The 26801-nt window shown below is 37.1% G+C and overlaps 1 protein-coding gene across 1 annotated transcript; it reads left to right on the forward strand.

The window, feature by feature from the left end:
* TOR1AIP1 (torsin 1A interacting protein 1) lies at positions 1-26377 on the forward strand. The gene is made up of 9 exons (XM_066361667.1): positions 1-1411; positions 6727-6774; positions 7659-7703; positions 12631-12717; positions 15075-15131; positions 16799-16840; positions 17398-17460; positions 21012-21068; positions 23981-26377. Exons 1-9 carry the CDS (start codon positions 934-936, stop codon positions 24766-24768), a joined length of 1665 nt encoding a protein of 554 aa, XP_066217764.1. The 5' UTR covers positions 1-933; the 3' UTR covers positions 24769-26377.
* Positions 26378-26801: the final 424 nt, after the last annotated feature.

The raw sequence follows: 26801 nt of genomic DNA on the forward strand, positions 1-26801 counted from the left end.
AGCACTAATGACCTTCCTGAACAGTGCTGCTGGAATAGAGCTTTTACACAAAAGCCAGGGATGACTACGTTTGCTGTGCATATATTTTGCAAGTGGAAGTCCACCCGACTATGCCTGTAGTTTCGCTGTCGTACACTTCTCAACAGGTGACTTAAAATCTAAAACTGGTTAACTGCTCTCATAAGGAAAGATGACACCTGCGAAAGTATCTTTATCATCCTCACTCCTGCTGGGGACATTTCCAGGTATGGCTAAGGTAGCAGTCGATCATAAAGGTCCCAGAAAAACTGCGCAACAACCTGGGAATGGGAACCAAAACCTCTCCATCCCCGTCTCACTCCCCGTTTCCACACTCGGTGCTGGGAGCCAGCAGTCTGTGTTCGCAATGGTTGCCAGGAGCAGCGGGGTTTAGGACAGTTGTTTTTCAACTGCCGGTGGCGAAAGAGTTAAGCATCCTGATGTTGTATGAACATTATAGAATCTATACTCATTGGGTCTGTAATCTTCATACATCAGGGTAACTCTTTGGCAGATGGGTGGTGTTTCCCCTGGTTTAGGACATGCAATTTGCCCAGCCAGTTGTCCCTTCTCCGTCGTCCCCTCCCTCCCTGTCCCCCAAGGCCAAGGGCAGCGACGTCCTCCTCCCTCTTCTCCTCCTCTTTGGTGCCTTCAGCCAGGAGGCGGGAGTGACCCGCAGCAGCTGACCCAGCACAGGCACTGCCTCTCTCAAAGCCCTCGGACACACCATGGGCCCAGAGGCGGGTTTGGAGCACAGCAGCGACGACGCAGGCGGCATCCCTGGCGATTCTCAACTGCCTCCCTGACCACCGCGACCACCGCCCAGCACCCCGAAAAGCCATCACCACCAGCTGGCAAGTGAATCTTGGGTTTCCCAAATCATCTTCGCGATAGACTCAAGCTACGTCAACAACTATGGCGGGAGAGGGGCGGAGGGCGGAGCCGATGATGGAAGGATGGTGGTGGGTAAACGTCACACCCAGGCCCCCCCTGCGTGAAGGACGGCGTCAGCTCGCCCCTCAAAATGGCGGCGGCAGCAGCGACGGAAACCCCTCGCCGTCGCGCCACAACCGGCGGGAAGTGAGGTTTTCGGAAGAGCCGCCGGAAGTGTACGGCGACTTCGATCCCCAGGTGGCAAAAGAAAAGTCTCCGATGGGAAAACGCGTTCAGCTAGAAGAGTTCCGGCCCCATTCTGCGACAGAGGAAGTAAGAGAAAGCGCTTACTACCTTCGGTCTCGGCGGCGGAGGCAGCCGCGGCTCCGGGACGCTGGGGAGATGAAGACGCGAAGTGCTGCGCGAAGCCAGCAGCAGGATTCGCAGCAGCCTCTGTTACGGACGCCGTCACCGGTTCTGCCGCGGGACTCTCATGCGTCCGAGGTTAAGGCGGATGGAGGTAACAGTCCTGCAAGCCCGGGAGCGGGAGGGTGGACGTCCCCACCGGGGCTCAGGTGGCTCCTCCGCCCCTGCAGGGTTGCGTGCGCCCGTCGGGGCCCCCTGACCGCGGCCGGGAAGACGCACGGTTGGGAGGACCGGGAAGGCAGTCGTGCGGGGCAGCGAGCAGCGAGCGCTGGGGAGCCCCGCGCATCACTGGGCGTCACTTTAGCGGTGCACGCATCGTCTCTTGCTGCAGGCCCCCGCGGAGGACCGCGAGCTAGGCGGCAAGCGGGGCACCGCGTGGCGACAGGCTCGGTTTCATTTCGGCTTCCTCTGCCTTGAGGCTGTTTCTACTGAAGCCACTTCCATTTCCTCCTTTAATTCTTAGAGGCTGCAGTCCCCAGCTGCGAAGGATTGTTCTAATCCAACCTTCCCATTTTCCCATCACTCTCCACGTGGGGAGAGAGGCAGGAAATTTGTGAGTGGGTGTTTTGCGGGTTAGCGTAGTTGGTGAATGGTCTTGAGACCCCAACCAAGTACATACACCGAAATAGCATAAGTCAGTTATCCTGAACTTGAAGCCCCCTGTGTTTGATAGAATAGAGCCCATTGCTCTTTCTCTACTGTGGTGGTGGCCTGTGCAAGAAATTCGCCACGTTGGAAGTCCTCAGTGTAATCTCAGTGGTTGAGTAGTAGCCTGACAAAGCAGAACTCTTAGTTTTCATCTAAATGGGCCAAAAGGATGTGGACAAAGGGAGTTTTTATAGTTTTACGTGAGTCACAGGTGAATCAATTCCCTTAATCCATCCTCTCCCACAAGTGGTGTTTCACGTTAGCCCCATGTAAGGTACTTATGGAGGTAAGAACCAGGGGGTTTGAATCACAGTGGGATTACATAGACCATTGATGGGTATGAAGAGGACGTGGATTTTCAGCTTAGAGCAGAGTAATAGCCGGCACGTTTACCTGTACATACATGAAGAACTGATATATTTGAAGATATATTGATTTTGGAAACTTTATGTTAAAGATATGTAAGTTACTCCAGGGTGTAGTCACTCAAAACAGTTGTTCTTCTGTAAAATTAAGTACAATAGTTAATGAATAATAATACAAGAATAAACTCACATACTCACAAGTGTAAACCTACTTTTGCCTCACCCTGTATTGATGTTTATATGCATAATCTCTACTCAGATCATAAATTTTTATTTTTGACAATTGTCATATCCATTTAGAATATGAACCATCTCTGCAAACTGTTTTAAGCCAGTCTCAAAAGAAGACTGTCAGAACACAAGAGACTCCAGGTCTGAAGAGTGATTTTGATTTTTCCTTACCTGCCACTTTTTATTTTTTATGTACAGATTATAGCCTGGTTCATCAAGGGTCCCAAACCATACCTCATTCAGAGTTTCAGTGAATCTTCTTAATAGGTTGTTTATTGAATTAAGCAATGTTAAGAAAAGACAGGGTACATACTTGAGTGCCTACTAAGTACTGGCCACTTCATATATGGTAACTCAGTCAGATAACTATTCACTCACAAAGCCCTTTTATTTTTCCCAAGTATCTGTCACTCTCACATATAATAATTACTTACCCAGAAATTTAAATGGGTAAACTACCTTACTTACCTTTCACTTAAAATGGATTAAATGGTCTGCAGAGTACAATCATGACCCAATACAATCAATCTTAGTTTTAATACAACAGTGTGGGAGTAGGTTTACAGTTGTGAATATGTGAAACAATTTATTCTTGTATCATTATTTATTAACTGAAGGTTTATTGAAGAAGATTATGCTTTATAGTTTGAACTGCTCTAGTCTCAATTTAGAATAAAGTATAGCTGGTTCAAGTTTAGTTCCCTTCGTGCTTAATTCCTTGAACAACCTCTGTTACTGTGTTAAGATTATAAACTATCTTAGAAAAATGCTTTGAGTAATCAGTGCTATAATCAGACTTCCCAGACCATTTGGAGAAAGCATATGTTTGAAATTTTACTCACAGTAGCTTTAATTGCATGTCCCTTATATTGGAGAAGAAAAAATTTCTCATTTTTAAAATTTAGGGTAAGATTTCCTTTTTTATGGCTGAGTAGTAGTCCAGCTTTTTTATCCACTCATCTATTGGTGGACACTTGGGCTGCTTCCAGTAAAATCCAATTTTTAAAAAAATCTTAAAAAAAAGTAAAATTTGAGGTAAATTTATAAAAATTATAGAGTTAAGTCAATTGATGTACTGAAGACTGTTGAATACCAGCCTGTAGACCATTATAAAACTACTATATAACAGAATGTCTTAAACAGACTTTCCAAGTTCACACTAGGCCTTTATTTAAGGATTGATAATGAGATACATGGCTGCATAATGTGGAAAGATCTTGGTTGAGGTACTTAGCCACCTTGAGCATCAGGCTTTTATCTATATGATTTACCCTGCCTAACTCACAAGGCCACTTTAGGAATGATGTAGTACATGCAAAATCGCTTTGTACACAATAAAACCTATAGATACAAGATTTTTTTTCTCTCCTCATGACACTTTACAAAAGATATGAAATTCACAAAATTTTACTTAAGCATTTCTTTTTTAAGGAGCTTATGCTATAATTGGAAATGGAGAAAACGAAACATTTCTCAATATGTATGACAGATTGATGGAACCCATGCATAGATTCCCTGGAATATATTGATAGTACCCTTTGCATACAATGTATTTCAATAACTAGGAATAAGGTTATGTGCATCTTTGGGAGATTTGAGATACTAAGTATTCTCTTACTGTAAAAGGTGTTTCTAGAAATCTTTTAATACCTAGTACATGACTTCGGACTTGTACCTCTAATGAAAGGAGAAAGAGTTTAGGGAATTATTAAATAAATGGATATAAAGTCTGTCCAGCAGAGGAGTTATTAAATAAGAGTCACTCTTTAATGGAGGACTGCTTTAAGTACAAGTTTAAGGATAGGTCCTTTCCTTCCTTGTAGAAGAATAGACTTTCTGTTTAGCTTGGTATTTTGAATATTCTATAACCTAAAATTATAAGTAGGGCCACTGATGTAGTCTGGGAGAAATTTATCCAAAGATGTCCTTAAGAATAAAGGCCTAAACCAAGAGGCCACTTTCTAAAACAACCTAGTAAAAACAACTACATCATTGGTCATCTAATATCTCTTCTTGCTACTCTGTCTCCTTCAAGTATCTTACATAGGGCTACATATATAGTGGAGCACGCAGAAAATGCTGCTTAAATGAAAACATGGAAACTGAAATGGTAATTGATGTCTATAGATTAAGTTGAGTTTTAGCTTTTGATTAAACCTGGAAAAGGTGGGACTACAGAGCAGAAAAAGAGGACAGTACTTGTATTAATAGGAGTATTAATTACTTTTAATGCTAATTATTTAAATTCTCAATACTTGATGTGGGAAATGCTTGCTACTGAGGTGTTTCAGGGAATCTTAGAGCTGAGAGATTTAGGGATGATTGTTAGTGCATATGTCCCTTTGTCAACATCCATTTGTGCATCAATTGATCATCTTCATGATATGGAAATCATTCCCTCACTGTCTGTTCTGTTTTGGAAATAACACTAATGTTTTATTTTTTAATTTTTTTTATTTTAATTTACTGATTTTAGTGAGAGAGGAAGAGAGACCAGAACATTGATCTGTTCCTGTATGTGCCCTGATCAGGGATCAAACCAGCATCCTCTGTGCTTCAGAATGATGCTCTAACCAACCAAGCTGTCTAACCAGGGCTAATAATTTTATTTATATTTATTTATTTTAAAAAATTTTTATTAAGTGAGAGGCAGGGAAGCAGAGAGACAGGCTCCCACATGCTCCCTGACCAGGATCCATCTGGCAAACCCCTATAGGGCAATACTCTATCTGGGGCCACTGCCCTGTTGCTCAGCAACTGAGCTATTTCAGCACCTGAGGCAAAGCCATGGAGCCATCCTCAGTGCCCAGGCCAACTTGCTCCAAACTATTCGAGCCATGGCTGTGGGAGTGGTGGAGAGAGAGAGAGAAACAGAGGGGTGGAGTGGAGGGGTGGAGAAACAGATGGTTGTTTCTCCTATGTACCCTGACCGGGAATTGAACCCAGTACTTCTACACGCTGAGCTGACGCTCTACCACTAAGCCAACTGGCCAGGGCCTAATTTTATTTTTAGTATTGAACTAAAAGCTACTTTGCTGTAACTTTCTCATTGATACTCTTATCTTTTTGAGCTACACAAAAATTAATTTGTCTACATCTCTGACTTTAAGAAGTACAAAAACATGCTCAATAAGTATTTTTTTTAAACAAATGAATAACTTCTTTTAATATTTCTCTTCCAGATACTGTAAAAAGAATTTAGGGTTAAATCAGTTATGTAAAAACAGGCAGTCAGTGTAATGGAGGCTGCCAGTGATAGCCAGTTCAATGTGGTTTTTGCAGTTCTCATACAGATTCAAACATAATGTTTTTTTATAGAGACAAATGAAATTAAACATGATCCAAATTTAGAGGTATGTCTGGGTTTAGAGTGTTATACAAGGGTCTTTGACAAAACACAGCTTGGATTTCTAGGCTAACATTAAGATATTATTTAATGAGTGTAACTTCCCCATTAACTCTTTGTCTTTGAACTATCTGAAACACACCCTGGCTAACATCAACATTTTGTTTAAAATTAGAATTTGCATTCTTTTGAGGAAGTATGTATATTAACTTTCAGGAAGTTAACCTTGAAATTAAAGTATGCCATAAATAATCCACAATGAGGGTATATTACAAATGGAATTTGGTTCTTTTTTTTTTAATTAAAAATATTTTTTTAGTTACAGTTGATATTCAGTGTTTATTCATTTGAGGAGTACAGTGTCTGATTTTGCTTCTTAATTGAGAAATTTAGGAGAGTGTTAATTAGTATTCCTTTCCTTTTATACAAATATGGTCAGCGGAGGAAAATTACCAATTTTTCCATCAAGTCCATACTTTTTTTTTATTGAGTTTTAGAGGGAGAGAGACAGACAGACACTGACCTGCCATTCCACTTATTCATGCCGTCGCTGGTTGCCTCCCTCTATGTGCCCCAACTGGGGATTGAACCATCAACCTTGGCTTGTCAGGACAACGCTCTAGCCCACTGAGCCATCGGACCAGGGTCAAGTCTTATATAAACTTTTTTTTATGGCAGGAAACTTGTCTCTAGTTCACTAGTATATCCTTATACTTAATATGGAAAACCTTTGTTGAATTAAAAGATGATTGTATAATAAATCTAGTATGTTGAATATATTTTATGTATTTTTAAATGTTTCTTTTTTCCCCACATTAGGGCTGAGTGATGATCTGTGTAGACCCCCTATACGAGGTTCAAGATCTGGTAAGAGATATTTGTGTTGGTTCGTTTAAAGTTTTTACAAATACAATTTTACTTTTAAATAGTGTAATGTGTGCCTTCATATGGTTCAAAATTCAAAAGTGACTGTACACATACAATGAAAAGTCTCTGTGCCTCCTCTGTCCTGACCCTCCCAGTCTCCTCAGAGGCAACCAGTGTGGTCAGTTTCTCAGGTGTTCTTCTGGAGAAATTTTATGGAGATACAAGGAAATTCATATATAAATGATCTTTTCCTCCTTTTTATAACACAAATTTTAACCCAGTAAACACTTTTTTTTTGCACCTCCATAATGTTTGCTTTTATTTTTAATGTGACACATTTTCATTTAAGTATATAAAGGGTTTGCTTCCCTGTGTTTTTTGAGAAGTGTTTTTTATATGTTGCTATGATTCTTTCTGTTTGCACGATGATTTTAAACAAAGGTTGGGGACTTTTTATTCTTCCCAGTATAAGGCTAAATAAAATAGTCAAGACTGAGGCCTTGTGGCTCAGGGCTATAAAATTTTCCTGTCTCAGTTACATTTCTTTGTAACTAAAACCTTAAAAGTGTGTTAACCTTGAATTGATTTCATGACTATGAAGAAAAACTAGTAGTCATTTTAAGCAGTCTACTGCTGCTTCATTTTCAGAGTTTTGGGCTTACAAGGATGCTTATTATGGGACCTAAAAAGGAAACCTATTTATCTTCACATTAGGTTTCTGCCTATCAGTCATGTTCTGTAAGAAAATATTAGGTTGATTTTTTTTTTTTAATGATGACTGTCAAGTATTATGATGATAAAGATCTGTTACGGTTTTGATGATGAACTTGTGGTAAAGGATGCATTTCCTTTGAAACTCTAATCGTTCTCTCTCTCTCTTGCAGAATTGGCATACAGAATTAACGGAAACAATGAAATGAGTGAATTAGGTTTGTTCATTTCTAATTTTTTAGGTTCTCTTTGAGGATTCTGATTATCAGTAGAGTACAGACTGCACACTTTTTTTGGTCACTGGTTGAGAATATTACTTTGCTCATTACTATGCTCTGTGGGGCACTGTCCCTATTACCAAGACCTTTCTTAATAGCCTTGGTATTTATTCTCTCTGAAATTATGTAGTTTGTTATATTATTGTTTAAATTCATGTAAGAACAAATATATTTTAGTTTTAATTAGCCTTGGTCAAATTTACACTATTGAGAGAAAGATCAACTTACTGATTAAAGTTTTTTCTTGATTTAGAAAGTGAATTTGAGATTTTGAATGTTTTACATTGTAAGTTGAGTGTCCTTTGCCATGTTGACCTGGTTTAAATTCTTTTCAGTGGTTTTTGTTTTTGTTGTTGTTGTATTTTTTGGGTATAGGACAGGGACATGAAGGTCTATGGCCTTAGGTACATCTGCATTGATTCTGATTGGACTTAGTTTTAAGTTACAGTTCTTTTCTAATTTTGGAGATGAGTCAAAAGAAATGAAGCTTCATTTTTCTTTATAAATAGTTGCAGCTTCTTTTAAATTTATCTTTCTCTCAAGCTTAGGCTATTTTCTATAGAGACTTGAGGATTTATCATGTCTAGGTCCTGAAAATGCTCCTTTCAACATATAGCTATCATGTGAACTTTTACCCACCAGAGTTTCTCAAGTGCTCTATTTTAAAACTTTTTAAAAATCTTTTTAAGTCAGACTCTTTTTTTAAGCTTTTTTTTTTTTTTTTACAAAAAAATTTTTTTTTAATTTTTAAAATTGGGATTTTTTTTCTTTATTGAATTTATTGGGGTGATTAAGTCAGACTCTTAATTGGAAGATGATTTAGAGATAAAATCTGTACTTTCTGTGCTACAATTAGAAATCCTTTTTATAAGTATTTTATAATGAAACTAACTTTAAATCAAGCGCTTTCAAGTTTAAAGGAAATTTCTGTGACATCAATATAGAGTATATCAAACGGCTATTCGTAGAGCTTGACTGTTTGTAGTATCCCCAAACTATTCTTTAATCTCCTCTTCCTGCTGCCCCACTCTAACTGTTGTCAGAAACAAAGCTGGCATTGACTAATTTTACAAGTACCATTTGTAAAGGGATCCATACCAGGGATCAGTACACGTTAGCTTCTGAGTAAAATCTGACTGCAATCCTGGTTTTGTGCAGCCTGTGAACTAAAAAGAAATCTTTACCTTTTTTTTTGAAATATCTACATATTTCATATATATTTCTATGAATATATATGTATGTATATATGTATGTACATATGTGTATATATGAATGATCAAGAACTGACATGGCTCACAGAGCCTACAGTATTTGCTGTTTATATGGAAGAAGTTTACGCACCCCGATTTATACCAACGGCAGGCATAAAGACATTTGTTTGTTCTAAGGGCAGATTCAGAAAGGTACATACTTGCCTGGACATGGATTTATTGTAACACCCCGTGCTAGGCTGTTCTCACAGCACAAGGAGATAGGCGACACAGGAGTCACTGTCACTCCTGTGTTCTATCTTGTTTTCTCTTTGAGAAAGCATGATAGTCTCATTTATGAAACCTTTCTGTCTTTGCCCGCAGACAAAACATGAGGTAAACAAAGTTGATATATGCTTGAGTAACCTCCCCTCTCCTCACACCAACACATTTCACAAAAACCAGGAATACAAAAGTTTATACAGCAGTAGAAATATACCTGGAACTTTGTATTTTCCTTAAAAATTTTGCTCACACAAAAGAAAGTGAACAAATGTTACAATTGGTGGTCTCCACCAAAGGAGGTGATTGTAAGTGGTCAATTCTTGCCACAAAGACCAGGATTTCTGAAAGTACCTTTTCCTAATTGGTTGAGGTTGTTGGAAAAGTGACAGCTTAACAGCACATTTAATTATTGCCATGAGTCTGCATATTGGTCAACGCCATAGCTTTTATCATTTCTTAAAATAATGTTTTAAAATTCAGGGTGTTATTGCTCCAAATAGGATTTCAATTTATCAAAGCTTCTGCATGAGCACACAGAAGAGTAAAACCTTATATTTATAGTGAGTGGGGCAAAAGTAAGTTTACAATTGTGAGTACATGAAACAGGATTTATTGCATTTTTATTTATTATTTTCCATAATACGAACAACTGTAACTACTTTTGTCCCAACCTATATATTTTTTTAACTTAATATTTTAAACTTGTACATGTAGCAGCCAAGAAGTTTAAAATAAAGGAAGTTGAGTAACAAAAGAGAAAAATGAAATTGAAACTTATGTAGTCATAGATGTTGCCAATTCATTATCAGATTGTATTTAAGTATTTATCTGTAAATATTTTGCAGCTTAGGTTAAAAAGGTGAAAACAAATGGAATGTTTAAAACCTTGCATGAAATCTAATTAGTAAGCATTAATTTCAGATGATTTTTCTTAAGTTGCCAAGTAATGTTTTTTATTACAGTATTAGAAATATAAGCAAAAGTCTTAACTTAAAAGCTTTTATTCTGTAATCCAAAAATCCATTTATTAAACAAACACTTATTTTTAACCACCTCCTATATGTCAGTGATAGGCCTAAATGCTAGAAACAGAAATACCAAATTCCAAAAAAAGTGAAAAAAAATTATTAAAAATTAATTAATGTAATCTATTACATCAACAAATTAAAGAAAAATTACATGGTCATATCAGTAGATGCAGGAAAAGCGTTTGACAGAGTCTAACGCCCATTCATTATAAAAACTCAGTACACTGGAAATAGAGGGTAACTTTCTCAACTTGATTATAGAAAATAAAACTACAGCTAACATACTTAATAGAAACTGAAAGCTTTTGTAATATCAGATACAAAGCAAGAATGCCCTCACTCACCACTCCTTTTCAGTATTATACCAGAAGTTCTAGCCAATTCAGTAAGACATGAGAGAATAAAAAGTCTACAAATTGGGAAGGAGAAATAAAACTGTCTTTGTTCACAAGTGACATGGTCATCTATAGAAAATCCAAAAGAATCAACAAAAAACTGCTGAAACTAATAAGCAGTTATAATGAGATTGTAGGATACAAGGTTAATGTACAGAAGTCACTTGCTTTTCCTATATACCAGCAATGAACAAGAGAAATTTAAAATTATGAGTAGAATTACTATCAGCATTCCCTAACATGAAATACTTACCTAAATCTAATAAAATGTGTCAGGGTTTGAGGGAAACTACAGAACCAATTAATGAAATCAAAGAACTACTAAATGGAGGAGATATTCCATTTTCATGGATAGGAAGACTCAATAATTTCAAGATGTTATTTCTTCCCAGCTGAATCTAAGACTCAATGCAATTCCAGTCAAAATCCCAGCAAGTTATTTTGCGGATATCCACACTCTCATTCTAAAGTCTATAATGGAGAGACAAAAGACCTAAACATAGTATTGAATGTGGTAAACAAAGTAGGAGGATAGTACTCAACCTCAAGAATTAATGTTAGCTACAGTAATCAAGATAGCGTGGAATTGGCAAAAGAATGGACAAGTATATAGATCAATGGAACAGAATAAGGAATCCATAAATAGACCCACATATAGTCAACTGACTTGACAAAGGAGCAAAGTCAATACAACAGAGCAAAGAGTCCTTTCAACAAATGGTGCTGGAACAACAGGACATCCATATGCCAAAATATGCATCTAGACACAGACCTTATACCCTTCACAAAATTTAAAACAGATCACAGATCTAAATGTCAACACAAAACCATAAAACTACTAGAAGATAACATAGGAAAAATCCTGGAGGGCCTTGGATATGATGATGACTTTTTGGCTGTATACCAAAGCCACGAGCCATAAAAGAAATAATTGATAAGCTGAACATTGTTAAAAAACATTTGGCCTGGCCTGACCAGGCAGTGGCGCAGTGGATAGAGTGTCGGACTGGGATGCGGAAGACCCAGGTTCGAGACCCCAAGGTCGCCAACTTGAGCGAGGGCTTATCTGGTTTGAGCAAAAGCTCACCAGCTTGAGCCCAGGGTCACTGGCTCAAGCAAGGGATTACTCAGTCTGCTGAAGACCCACGGTCAAGGCACATATGAGAAAGCAATCAATGAACAACCAAGGTGTTGCAATGCGCAACGAAAAACTAATGATTGATGCTTCTCATCTCTTTCCGTTCCTGTCTATCCCTCTCTCTGACTCTCTCTGTCTCTGTAAAAAAAAAAAAAAAAAAAAAAAATTGGCCTGTAAATGACATCTTGATAAAGGGCTGTTATCCAAAATATATGAAGAACTCTTTAAACTCAACAGTAGAAAAACAATTTGATTTAAAAATGGGCCTATCATTATCAGATACCTCAGCAAAGAAGATATGTATACAGATGACAAAAATCCATGTGAAAAGATGCTTCAGCTTTGGTCCGATAGCTCAGTTGGTTAGAACATTGTCCTGATGATCATGGTATTATGACAGTTTTTAAATTTTCATAACCAGTCTATGTTTGAATGGTACAGAACAATTTAGTCCATTTTTAAGTCCACCATAATTTAATAAGTCATCTGCATACTGAAATGTTTGTGTATGGGCATGTATATATATATATAACTTTTGCAAACACAAATACAGACATGTATACGTATTAAAGCCTCAGAATGTAATCTAGATATTACTCTGAATATTTGTGTGGAATATAGTTATATGATTCAGAGAACATAAGATAAATGAGCTCATTTTGAGCTTATTTAAAACTTTGTGACTGAAAATAGTAAATGCAATAAAGAGCAATTCTGTGTCTGATAATTAAAAACACTTTAATGTTGAATTGCTTGTTTTTATTTTTTAATCCAGGTCTTTAAAGCATTAGAATAAAGACTACCAGTGTTTCCTGTATTTTTTTTTTTTAGGGGACTCTGAAGAAGACTGTCAGGACAGCTCTGACAGTGCGGTTACTACTGCTAATGACAGGTCCGAGGATTCTGTTGACCCTGAAGGTAATACTGCCTTATACCTATATGAAACTTAGGAGCTGTATTTTTAGTTAAAATATAGTATTCTGTGAATTTGCTTTTCCATAAATATACTTTAAAATATTTTATTAAAACTTTTAAAGTTGTGTACTTTATAATATTTATTAAAACTATTGATTCTATGTATATATCTGATTAATAATATCATGTAATAACTAAACAATTAAGTCACTTTTTAGCTTGATTTAATATTTATGGAATACAATATTTTGGGGCTCACAAGAGCTATCTGTAGTTTTTTTTAATTTGATAGGGAAACCAATCACTGTAGAATTAGTACTCACTACACTATCAGGTGTGTTTGTTTTTCGGAAGGTTTTTTTGTTTGTTTTGTTTTCATTCATACCAGATTTATTGCTTTTAGAGAGAGGGTAAGGGGACAAAGAGAAAGAAAAAGGAACAATGATGTGTTCCTGTATGTGCCCTGACTGAGGATCGAACCAGCAACTTTTGTGCACAGGCCAGCACTCTGTAACAACTCAGTTATCCAGCCAGGGCAGGTGGAAGTTTTAATATATTTAAATAACTACTTTTATCTTTGGGTTGTTCAGATGCACAGCAAGTTAACAATAACAGTTTTTGATTATTCACATAAACTTGTATATAAGTTTATTCAAGGAAAAAATTGACCGATTTTGTGGGAAATGTGAATTTGTGGTTTAAGAGGGTGCTGATCAAATTTGTAAATTCTCAAAATGAGTGATTTTATATTTTAGTCCCTTGGAAGACTGTCTCCACTTTCCCCTCATCACCTTTTGAGAACTTCTATAATTTCTAAGTTTTACTTAATCATTCCACTTTAAAAATAAGCTCATAACCTCGTCTATAGGCATTTGGTATTCTATATATTGCTCATCCTTCCTCATTTTTCCCCATTGTTTCTTGATACAGAAATCCCAAAAGAGATGCAGCACTGTAGTATAGTGGGTAAGAACAGAGTGCCCTGGGGCCAGAGCCTGTGGGTTTCACCCCTCTACTACTGGATCTGTGCCCACAGGCAGCTGCTTAACTTCTCCTCAGTTTCCTCATCTGGGTTGTTGTGAGGTTAAATTAATTCATGTGTGCAAAGCACTTAGAAAGTACCTGGCACACCGTAAACAGATTAAGTGCTGTTACCAGTTTTTATCTGTATACATAAAGCTCTAAAAATTAGAAACTAATTAAGCATTTATGTAGCCAATAGTTTAATGCTATTGGTACCAACGTATGTAGCTCTTTGAAACTACATAAACCCCAGGCTCTGTGATCCCTTTGGAATTCTAATAAATTCTTACTGAAGCAACATACCCCAAGTGTAAAAGAAAACGAGCTAAAGAACAAAGACATCAAGCATATTAAGAAAATACTGATCTTTCTGGATTATCTTCAAGGTCAGTCATCACCGAAAAGGTACAAGAAAATACATTGGAGTGCAGGAAAAAAATACTAGAATTTCATGCATATATTTTTTTATTTCATCCATTTAAAATTTATTTTGTTTTATAATATATATAACACATTAGTTAATGTATTATTTTAGTATATATATAATGTTAGAAAGAAATAAGGTTTGGAGATTGATGCTCAAAAATTTTTTAATACTAGAAATACTATCAAATATATTTAGCCTCCATACTTGAATGTGTCAAATGCTTCTGTTTCTAAAATAGCAATCTGATTGCTTTTCAACAGATTTACTTACAAATTCCACTAAAAATGAAAAAAAAAATATTTTTATTGAATTTGTTGGGGCGACATTGATTAATAAAATTATATAGGGTTTCAAGTATACAATTTCATATAAAAATGTCTTTAAGGAGAGTATACTAACATACATAATTATTGACTGCTTAGAAGAGATATTTAAGACAAAAATTGATATTAATGATTTTAAGAAGATTCATTATTATAAACTTTTCCAAATTTCTCCTTACCTATGCCATGTATATGCCTTTTATTTTTTTCTTTAATAAGTGGTTAAGACTGGTTAAGAAATTTCAAAACCCTTAATAAAACTACTTGTCTTAACAAACAAACAAAAAATAAGCAGTTATGGGAAAGACAGATATCAATTATTTTTTTAGTTATAGCTTGACTCTTTAGAAACTTAAAATTATGCACCCAAGTTCTCTATATGAGTTTGATTACAGAAACTAATAAAGTATTTTCTAAATAAAATTAAATAAATAAATAAGATAAAATTATGCACATAAGTGTTGAATACTCTGGGGTTTATCTGGATAGTTTTGCTTTTTGTATTGTTCCGTTTTTTCTTGCAAAATGTGCATTTAAAAAGTTAAATATGCTCTGTATTGTACTATATTTCTCTTTTATTTTTTTAGGTCAAACCAGCAGATCATCAGTTCAACATCCAGAACCATCTTTGCTGTTACCAACAAGTAAGTAGAGCCATCTTTTCCACTCTTAAAACATCTCCCTGTGGGCTTGCTCAGTGCTCATTTTTTTTTTATGTTTATTTTAATGATTTTAGAGAGAGAATGAGAGAGAGAGCGTGCAGGAGAGAGACAGAAACATCTGTTCCTATATGTGCCCTGACCAGGGATCGAACCAGAAATCTCTGTGTTTTGGGATGATGCTTTAACCAACTGAGCTATCTGGCCAGGGCACTCTCTTCTCATTTTTAAAGATCCTCTTTTGCGCCTGACCTGTGGTGGCGCAGTGGATAAAGCGTCGACCTGGAAATGCTGAGGTCGCTGGTTGAAAACCCTGGGCTTGCCTGGTCAAGGCACATATGGGAGTTGATGCTTCCAGCTCCTCCCCCTTCTCTCTCTCTGTCTCTCTCTCCTCTCTGTCTCTCTCTCTCCCCCTATCTCTCTCCTCTCTAAAAATAAATAAATAAATAAATAAATTTTAAAAAAAGATCCTCTTTTGCAAATTTAATGTAAAACTTGAAATGCTTTAAAACCCTCATCCTGCATCTTTGTTTCTTGAATTAATCATCTCTATTCAACCTTGAACTTGAATTTAAAAAATACAGCTTTCACTGATTTGTTAAATGTTCTTGCTTGAAATATAAATTTGACTTGATTTGTGTTGGCACAGTGGATAAAGCATATACCTGGAATGCTAAGGTCGCTTGTTTGAAACCCCAGACTTGACCAGTCAGGGCACATATGAGAAGCAACTACTACAAGCTGATGCTTCCCGCTCCCCCTGTCCACCTTTCTCTCTCTCTCTCTCTCTTTCCCTTCTCTCTCTCTTTCCCTCCCGCAGCCATGGATCCATTGGCTCGAGCAAGTTGGCCTTAGGCTCTAAGGATGTCTCCAATGGCCTCTTCGTCAGGCGCTAAAAAATGGCTCTGGTTGCAATGGAGCAACAGCCCCAGATGGGCAGAGCATCACCCCTAGTAGGCTTGCCGAGTGGATCCTGGTTAGGGCGCATGCAGCAGTCTTCCTGCCTCTCCTCCTCTCACAAAATTTAAAAAAAAATAAAAGAAAAAAATTTACATTGATACTTGTATCAATGGGTAGAAGAAATTCATTTCTTTGAAGCAGAGTTGGAAATTTCCCTTGTTAGAATTGTAGTATCATTTTCGAGTTCCGTTGTATTATTTTACAGTTGTCCTGAAATACAGCCCCAACACATGCAGTAGCGTCTTTTATTTCATAACTACTCTGCAGTGTCCAGAGATTTGCTTACATAATACATAACATTGTAGATGGACAGTCTGGGTTTACATCTCAGCCCTACTACTTTGAGATACATAACTGGGCAAGTTGTCAATTTCAGTTTCCTTTTTTGTAAAATAGGAATAATATAGTATCCACCACAAAAAGTGTGGAAATTAAGTAAATTACACCGACACCAGGTAAATATTTAATACAGTTTGTCATTATTTTGATGGTAATATCCAATTTCTGAACATTTTGAAGTTTAGAAAAGGGAAAACAGTTACATATTGTATATGTTTGGGATTGATGAAAGAAAGGTTTTGGTTTTGTTTCTTTGCTTTATAGTATCCATAGTAAACAAGCAAAACATTTATGCAGTGTCTTCATTGTTTTATTTCCATGTATTCAGTGACCTTTTCTGTTTTCTCTTTCAGGTCCAGACTTCTCGTATCTTAATAAGCAACATTCAGTGCCAAGTAAGTGGCTGGTGGCTGTTATAGGTCAGCCAGCTCTAGCCTGTCTGACTCTGCCTACACAAAGTGCTTGTAGGATTTTGAGTCATTTTCTCCTCTTTGCCTTTTAGTTCAGCACACATTGGTACTACATGTGGTAGTTTTCTCCGTGAAATGAAAATATGTTTGGGACCATTTTACCAAAAGTAATTTATTTGCAAGAGTAAAGGATTAACTTTTCTTAAATAACATTGAAATCAAGTTCAGTGTTGCTAAACTCAGTCATTCTCAGAGACCAGAGCAAAGGACGTGTACAAAGTTTTGTTTCTTAGGTGATTACAGGAATGGGCAACAGTGTTGTAAGTATGGGAAACAGAGTTTATTGTGTTATTATTTACTTATTGTGTTATTTATTGTTGTTACCCTACTTTTGCCCACCCCTGTATATTTAGTTACTACCTGTTTTCCTAGGAGATAGTTTATCTTCACTGATGTGGTCCTTTGACATTATCTAACACTGGGGTCTGGTATACATTTTCAGAGTATGTGAAATGATATTTTGATATATGTATTTGCTTCAGGCCCAAGAAGGCAAAAAAAACCTGTTGGGATTGAAACCCCAGGAATAAGGCCGAGGATACGAAGTAAGTTAATAAATCTCTACCTGTTATTGAAATGGTTTTATTTGCTCTTTTTCTTGGTTATTTAATATGCAAAAATATATAGTTATTCAGATAAGCATTTAGGTTGTTTGTGATTTCATTGGTAAAGGACAAAACTACAGTTACTAGTTTAGTTATTCCTGTCTGCTTGGCCTGACAGAGACGGACCAGATACGAAGTGTAGGTAGTGGTGTGAGCACACCAGGGAGTGGGTGATGGGTCTAGACTGGACCAGTTGTCGGTTCTGTCTACCAGCAGCACAGTCTCTACATGATAATGAGAATCTGCTCTTTTAACAATACCTGTTTTTTATTTTTAGCAGATTTTATTTCTACATAAGTAAACTTGGGACAGCTTTGTGTACCCATTATTTTAAGTAATAAAGGCTGAAATCCACAAATTGTATTTTTATGTTTAGGTATAGAATGAATTGAATGTCACAGATTTTAAGAAATACCACAAATACATGTGATGAAACAATTATATTTTGGATTCAGTGTCCATCATAATTTCTCTGGCAATGTGTTTATATTAAACCTTGACTATAAAAAATAAAATTCCATGCCTTAAGTGACCCTTAATCTTTCTCCCTTCTTTACTCATCTAATTACAGTAGGTGTCAAGGTCATCAGGTATCCCCTTTTATTTAGATAATATAAACATTCCCATCATGTGTCTCTTGCTCATGAAATGACTGACTATAATTGGGCAAGGTAAGCTCTATGGTTTTGTTTCCCATGAGTAATAAATGGTCACAATTCATTTTTTCCAGCAATGAAGTTTCACTGCACATAAGAGCTCTTCAGTTGTCTAAATGGGATTAGCTTTTTGCCCTTGTCTTATTGGCTGTCATTTCTTAACTGTTGTGTGTACCTGCTTTTGGAAGACCCTTTCTTCTTACAGTTTGCTCTTCCTGTCCTACCAGAGTTAGGAAACCAAATATTATTACTCAGTTTATTAGGATTATGTTTATAACCAGTATAAAAAGTTAAAATTTACTTTGAAGACCTGAGCGATGCATGAGTTTGAATATATATTCTAAGAAAAGCTCAGAGACTTTATGTTATTTCTTAGTTTTTAACTATATATTCTGGGTAATTAATATCAGATTACTTTTAGATAAATGAAGTTTAGTATACAGTATTATAAAACTGTTTTAATAAAAAAGTAAAAATAAAGCTGGGAGATTTTATGTAATAAAGTGGACTTAAGACTAAAAGAAAAATATAGTTTTTATTTTTTCCAATAAGACACTGCAAATGCAGTGTAGAAGGGAAATAATTATATTGAAGACCTGGTTGGAATATAGAAATACAGTAGATCTCTTAGTTGCTGGATTTGTAGCTAATTTTTTGTATTGTATGTGTTAGCTTTCCTACTTTTTCTTAAGTTAGTGTGTTTATTATGGTTTAAATAGTTGTATACTGATTGATAGCCCTATATAGTGTGTGTGTGTGTGTGTGTGTGTGTGTGTGGCTTTGAAGGTTGTATGGAAATTATATACCTTATAAGTTTGCACATTAAAGTTCAGGCAACATTATTTTATACTTTTTTTTTACTTTTCCAAGTGAGAGGAGGGGAGACAGAGACAGACCCCCACGTGCCCCTGGCCAGGATCCACCCAGCAGCCCCTGTCTGGGGCCAATGCTCTGCTCACAACCGAGCTATTTTTAGTGCCTGAGGCGATAGGCCCCATGGAGCCATCCTCAGCATCTGGACAGATATGCTCAAACCAGTTGAGCCACTGGCTGTGGAAAGGGAAGAAAAAAGGGAGGGAAAGGGGTGGAGAAGCAGATGGTCATTTCTCCTGTGTGCCCTAACCAGAAATCGAACCTGGGACTTCCACACACCAAGCCCATGCTCTACCACTGACCCAACCAGCCAGGGCCAATATTTTAGACCTTTAACCACACAAGGACTTTAAGATAAGAACAGTGAACAGGAGGAAAGTATTTTCAATGACAGTAGAAGACTGCTGTGGTTTATAAACAGCCTTATAGATGTATTTTCCTAGGCTTAACTAGTAATTGTAAAACAATATGCCTTTATTGTTAAGGTTGGTGTCATTTGTTTCGTTTGAGGTTTTTTTATCATATGACCAAAAAGACTGTCACTGCACCTTAGCAGTGCTAATCTTACTTCTCCAGTTTAGTTCAGGATTTCTCAAATGAAAGCTGTTGATAAACACCATGAAGATACACCAGAAAGATCATTTATATAGATATAACATTTGTAACTTCAGACAAGTGATAGAGGTCAATTTTGGTAAATGTAGATCATACAAATGAGTAACTTAGCTTATTCACCTTCTGAACCCTGTCCTTCTCTAACCTCTCTCTTAGAGATTAAAATCGATGGCCAAGTAAAACAAGAAGAAGAGAGGGAAAAAGGGAAGAGTTGGGATAGTTTTTAATTTGTTTTTTAAAGTAACAAAAGAGGTAGAGATTCAATGAAATTGTGAGAAAACTATTTTTGAAATCTATTGTTTAGCCACAACCCTAAAACAGATTTACTTGTCTATTAACAGAAATGATGAAGTTTTTTAAATGTAATTTTTACATTAAAATTTTTTTAAATTACAGTAGACATTTAGTATTTTATTTTCAGGTTAGATGTTTATATGTATAACATACAAAGTGATTCCTCGTAAGTCTGGTACCCACCTGGCCCCATACATAGTTAAAAAAATATTGTGGACTATATTTCCTATTATACTTTACATTCCTGTGACTCTTGTACTGCCAATTTGTACTTCTTAATCCCTTCACTTTTTTTACTCATTTTTCCAACCAAAATAATTTTTAAAAATCACTTATTTTTGAAGTGATCAGAAGCACCAGAGGAAATTTTTTAATCAGTTTGAGGTAGCAAATAAGGGTAAGATTCACTGTTGCATTAAAATACCTTATCCAGCCTGACCTGTGGTGGCACATTGGATCAAGTGTTGACCTGGAATGCTGAGGTCACCATTTCAAAACCCTGGGCTTGCCCGGTCAAGGCACATATGGGACTTTTTGCTTCCTGCTCCTCCTCCTCTCTCTCTCTCTCTCTTTTCTCTAAAATGAATAAATAAATAAAAATAATTTTAAAAGTACCTTATCCAGATAGTTCAATAATCCATAATCCATATTTCATTCTTTTTTTTCTCTTTGCAGCATCATCACTAGGCAATAGTTTTAATTTATGTCAATTTTTCAGCCAGCGTATGTTTCCTTTTATTATAGTTGTGCTTAGGTACTTGGTCCTCCTAACTTTGTCCCAGAAGTTTCACAACTCCCATCAAATACTTCCAGGCTTGCTCACACGGTGAATGAGTATGCTCTGTCCTAGACCACCACACATCGGCGGTACTGTGGGAGGAGTGGGTTCCTGTCTCAAGGACCTGTCATTCTACTGAGCATTTCTACTTTTTTCTCCTGTTTCTGGCTGGTCTTCACTTCTTTTATCTGGATAGACTTCTTATTTTCTTTCTCTGTTGGTAATAAGTTAGTTATGAGATATAAATTGATAATTTTTATCACTCTTATCATTAGATGACAACATTCAGAAACCACAGTTTGGAAACCAGTCTTCATCAGCGTTTAGCCAACGTAAGTTTGTTCAGTTTTTATTGAGTCTCTGAAAGTAATGATCCATAATTGTTTTTAACTTTTTTTTCTTACAGCAAAATAACTTAATACTATTTGAAGAATTATATTGTAAGCACTTCAGAGGAAAATGTATGTGTTTTTTTAACAGTGAAATTCTTTGAGGGTAACTATATGAAATGACATCTGGTTTTCCTGTTCACTTTATTGTCCTTAAGACCAAAAGTAAAAGTTAGTAACTAAAGCTACTATTAACCGAGTGAACCTTGCTAAGTCAAGAAAAGACTGCACATAGCATAACATAATGAGATTGCCAGGGGTTTTAGAGTCCACGGGTCCGTATTTGAATACAGTTGGACCACTTATCTTTTCTGTACGCTTGGGGACAAGTTTAGTTTTCTAAGCCTGTCTATTATCCTGAGTAAGTACTAAGAACAATAGTAATTCTCGCAGTTTTTTATCTCAATGCCACTTTCTTGAGTAAAATTAATAAGTACTCCAAAGACCTTTATTAAAATATATATACATATGGGTTATACCTGTTCATATTTACCTAGATATTAAAATTGAAAAAGTTTCTCTTATTTATTTTTAAATAATTTAGTAAGAAGAGTGACAAATTGCTTTATATTTTTTCTAATCTTTTTAATGCCTGGCTTAACATTATAGAGCTATATTCTCATATCTGCTTTCTGCATTCAGTGTGTTGCAGTATATTATTTTGGTTGAAGTATCTTCAGAAAATCCAGCTTTATACAGATATGTAGAATTTTAATAGTTTCAGGTAATTGTGGATATTCTTTTTTTTTTTTTTTTTTTTTTGTATTTTTTTGTATTTTTTTGAAGCTGGAAACGGGGAGAGACAGTCAGACAGACTCCCACATGCGCCCAACTGGGATCCACCCGGCACGCCCACCAGGGGCGATGCTCTGCCCTTCCGGGGCTTCGCTCTGCCCCGACCAGAGCCACTCTAGCGCCTGGGGCAGAGGCCAAGGAGCCATCCCCAGCGCCTGGGCCATATTTGCTCCTATGGAGCCTTGGCTGCAGGAGGGGAAGAGAGAGAGAGGAAAGGGGGGGGGGTGGAGAAGCAAATGGGCGCTTCTCCTATGTGCCCTGGCTGGGAATCGAACCCGGGTCCCCCGCACGCCAGGCCGATGCTCTACCGCTGAGCCAACCGGCCAGGGCCTAATTGTGGATATTCTTATTTTGATACTCTCCAAAATTCAACAAGTGGTAATTTCTAAGTGTTATTTGAAATGAGCAGTCTGACACCACAATAATGAACTTTTTGTATTCTATGAAATCTATTGGTCTTTGTTGTACTTTGAGTAGAATATCAAGCACTAGTCAGTTGGAAATACTGGTTCACTAAGTTACGTAGTTCTTCCAAATGTTGAGACATTTGTAATACAATATTTTAAAATTATATTTGTTAAAATCACACCAGCCTCAAGACAAAAAGATATTTAAGAACTGGGAGCTTTCAAACTGATAGTGGCAGATATAATATTTCCACAATCCTAATATTTACTTGAAACCTTGAATTTTATAATAGCAATAAATACTGTCAGTTGTCAGGTTATTTCATTTTCAAGAAAATGGCTATTGGCCCTGGCCAGGTAGCTCAGTTTGTTGGAGTGTTACTCCAATATGTCAAGGTTTTAGGTTCGATCCCCGGGCAGGGCACATACAAGAATCAACTAATGAATGCATAAATTGGTGGAACAATAAATGGATGTTTCTCTCTCTCTCTCTCTTTCTTTCTCTCTCTCTTTCTCTTCTTCTCTCTCTCTCTCCCTCTCTTCATCCTCTCCCTATCCCACTGCCTCCTTCTCCCATTCTCTCCCTCTTTCTCCCTTCACTAAAGAAGTAAATAAATAAAATTATAAAATTACAAAAGAAAATTGCTATTAAATATGCAAGTCTGATATTTGTCACTGTTCTTTCAGTAAAAATTTTATTAGAAAATCTCTAGTTCAGCTCAACTCAGTGGCACAAAATCCTTCTCCTGAGAAACCGGTACTGTGCTGTGCATCAGAAGTGCTGTATGTGTGCTTCTCATTTCTTCACACAGAATATTAAAATTTATACACAAGACTTGAATTTTAGTGAGATAAATAATTTTAACCACATAATGAAGGACAGTCAAGTGAAACTGATAACCTTGAACGCATGGCCATCAAGAATAAAAAGACTAGCCTGACGAGGCAGTGGCGCAGTGGATAGAGCGTCAGACTGGGATGCGGAGGACCCAGGTTCGAGACTCTGAGGTTGCCTGCTTGAGCATGGGCTCATCCAGCTTGAGCGTGGGTTCACTGGCTTGAGCCCAAAGGTCACTTGCTTGAAGCCCAAAGTCACTGGCTTGAGCAAGGGGTCACTTTGTCTGCTAGCTCACCCCCCCCTTCAAGGCACATATGAGAAAGCAATCAATGAACAACTAAGAAGACTGAGGAGCCACATCTCTCTCCTTTTCTTACCTGTCTGTCCCTATTTGTCCCTTTCTCTGTCACTCTGTCACAAAAAAAAAAGAATAAAAATAAAATCTTTAAAAAGAAACCTATGAGGCCCTGGCCAGTTAGCTCAGTTGGTTAGAACATCTTCCTAAAGCACAGAGGTTGCCGGTTCAATCCCTGGTCAGGACACCTACAGAAACAGATCGATGTTCCTGTCTCTCTCTCTTTCTTCCTCTGTCTCTAAAATCAATAAAATAAAACAAAAACAAGCAAAAGAAACCCATGGGTGTGAGCTTTCGTGAAAACAAGTAATTATTTCTCTAAGAAAGTAAATTATCAGCTCCCTCTTTGTATTTGTTCCTTTGTTTAGTGTTTATAATGATTAACATTGGTTTTATAAATGACTTGCCTTTGGGTCTAAGAAAATTATATTTGTATCTGTCATTTTTTTTTCCTGGGCAGACGTGACTGGACAACCCAAAAATGCATCTTTGGTCAAGATGAAGTGGTGGCCGATAGTTCTCCTAATACTTCTTCCCTTTGGGATTTGGGGGTACTCTTTTTATTTTTCTAAGGTAAAAACCACCGCTGTGCAAGAGTTCCAGAACCAGATGAAACAACTTATGGATAAGTACCAAGGTCAAGACGAGAAGCTGTGGAAGAGGAGCCTGACACTCCTGGAGAAGCATCTCAATAGCTCCCAGCCACGGCCCCAGCCCGCCATCTTGCTGCTGACCGCTGCCCGCGATGCCGAGGAAGCACTCAAGTGTCTGAGTGAACAGATCGCCGATGCCTACTCGTCCTTCCAGAGTGTCCCCGCCATCCGGATCGACGGGACGGGCAAGGCTGCTCAGGACAGTGATGCTGTGAAACTGGAGGTGGACCGCGAGCTGAGCAACGGGTTCCAAAATGGCCAGAAGGCCGCCGTGGTGCACCGCTTCGAGTCGCTGCCCGCGGGCTCCACCTTGATCTTCTACAAGTACTGTGACCATGAGAACGCGGCCTTCAAAGACGTGGCCCTGGTCCTAACTGTGCTGTTGGAGGACGAGACACTTGGAACCAGTCTAGGCCTAAAGGAAATTGAAGAAAAAGTGAGGGATTTCCTCAAGGTCAAGTTCATCAGCTCTAACACACCCAGCTCCCACGCACACATGGACCCGGACAAGCTGAGTGGGCTCTGGAGCCGTATTTCCCACCTAGTCCTGCCTGTGCAGCCTGAAAATGCCCTGAAAAGGGGCATCTGCTTATAAAGGTTGACAGAAGAGAAATCATGCCTCAACTTCTGAGAATTTTCCAGACTTTCTAATCAGAGACAGAATTTAGAGCTCTTTTTGAAAGAACTGCTTTATTTTGAAAGGAAGTTTTTATGAAACATGGAACATCTAAATCATTTGTCCAGTCTGTTACCTGTTATTTGAGTGAAACATTTCCCTATTTCCATTGCGATCTGTGTTACTAGTATCTGAGGACTGTAAGTTATATGCAGTTCCATAGAGGGTCAATTCAGATTCTAGGTTGAATCATCACTGCTATGGTATGACCAATGGGAAGCACTAGAAAATCCTTCCTACGAATTCTCCCAGTTTTTAACTTAGACTTTTTACTGATTTGTTATTAGTAAGGCAGCTCCTGAAATGCAACTGGGTTTCCCCATTTTGTTTTCTTTTACTTCACTTAGGTTTGAGTTCCTTAGTCAGTTTCTGCATGCATGTAGGAACAGAAGTAATGGAAGATTATCCTAGTGTGTGTTTGGGTTTTGTTTTGTTTTTTTTCTCTTTGTTTTAGAGAGTAGGGGAGAAGGAGGCAAAGGAGAAGAGAGAAATTGGAGCATGGGGAAAATAAGTCTTTAGGATGAAATGTTAAGCCCCTTGAGACTTAGACTAGTCAGACATAGTTATCTAAACTCCATTCTCAGTGAATTCTGTTGGGATTTGTTTTCCTGTGTCCTTTTTGTTTTTTGGGTTGTTTTTTGTTTTTGTTTTTCACCTTTTAAGAAAGTTTTGGTCTCCCAAAGATTTTGAAGCATGTATATTATGAGGTTAAGATGTTTGTTCATCTGACTTTTAAGGGCAGGTAAATTCAGAGCAGTTTTTTTTTTATAATATCCGTAAGGTTTGTTTTGAATTTTGGGAATGAGTGAACCATTTGTTAAACAGCTTTTCTGGGCTATTGAAGGATTTAATTTTCTGAGTGTCCACTTGTAGCAGTCTAAAATTTTTTAGTTACACTCTCAGAACAAATAAAAAGATTTACTATGCACATGATAAAGTTTATTGAGTGCCTCAAGCCAAAAAGAAAGTGAACTTTACCGCATATGAAGAATGTTCAAATGTACTACTGTGCATTACTGTACTATAGCATTTTAGTTGTAACTTTGCATCGATAACAGCCTTCTCATCTATCAACTGCTTTGGTTTGCTTAGAATCGTAAAATTCTAGAGCTATCTTTTTTTAATTATCAATAAACCTTTAAATGAAAATACTGTTTTTAGAATCCTAGAGCCAGTCATTGGCTTCACCATTTAACTTTTGAGGATCCCATGACTGGTAGTAGAGGGGTCTAATTTCTTCCCACTAGGACTACCAGTATTCATCAATTTATACCTCTTACTGTAATTTGTTTCTGTCAGAAGTCAGATTATCTGATTTATAGAGGATTCTAAGGCAAGTGTCTTTGAAAAGGCTTATTTTATACCTATATATTGTATGAAGAAACATGCTTTTATTAACATTTCACTGACCAAAATAAAGTAATTAATTTTACTTACCTTTCAGGGAAAATAATTATAGCAGTTGATCTATAAAGGACTTTAAAAGCTATTTTAGTAACTTAAATAAATGTACTTTTCTCGGTTTGTATTCTCTGTATGTGTTGAAAACTTAATGACTCATAAACTTTTTAAAAATTAATCCTAGAGTTTTCTTTACACTTCACAAATTTTAGTGACTTCTGCTAGGAGAAGCAAAGGCCACAGAATTGGATCCATTCACAGATACATTGGTTAGAAGTATAACCACCATGACTTTCTCTTTTATCCAGGGGTCTTGAATTATCACTAAAATGGAATTAATTTTGGTATTCTTGACTTGACAAAATAGTCTATAGCTCTGGTTTTCAAATTTTTCATTCTCACCTCCCTAAAGAGCCTTATTAAATGTATTTTTTGTCATTGTCTTCCCCCATGAAATTATAATACCACACATATTCTGTGTACATGTTTATGAACTATGTATTTTGGGGCTTGATACATATGAGTAAGACTTTTATGCCCCCATTGAGAAT

This window comes from Saccopteryx leptura, chromosome 2 (genome assembly GCF_036850995.1).
Source record: "Saccopteryx leptura isolate mSacLep1 chromosome 2, mSacLep1_pri_phased_curated, whole genome shotgun sequence".
Classification (NCBI taxonomy): Eukaryota; Metazoa; Chordata; class Mammalia; order Chiroptera; family Emballonuridae; genus Saccopteryx; species Saccopteryx leptura.

Bases quoted from the DNA above. Each gene is read 5' to 3' on its own strand.
- TOR1AIP1 (XM_066361667.1), top strand. From the start codon at position 934: ATGGCGGGAGAGGGGCGGAGGGCGGAGCCGATGATGGAAGGATGGTGG. The intron at 1,412-6,726 runs GTAACAGTCCTG...TCCCCACATTAG, and splicing joins CGAGGTTAAGGCGGATGGAG to GGCTGAGTGATGATCTGTGT. The intron at 15,132-16,798 runs GTAAGTAGAGCC...TTTCTCTTTCAG, and splicing joins ATCTTTGCTGTTACCAACAA to GTCCAGACTTCTCGTATCTT.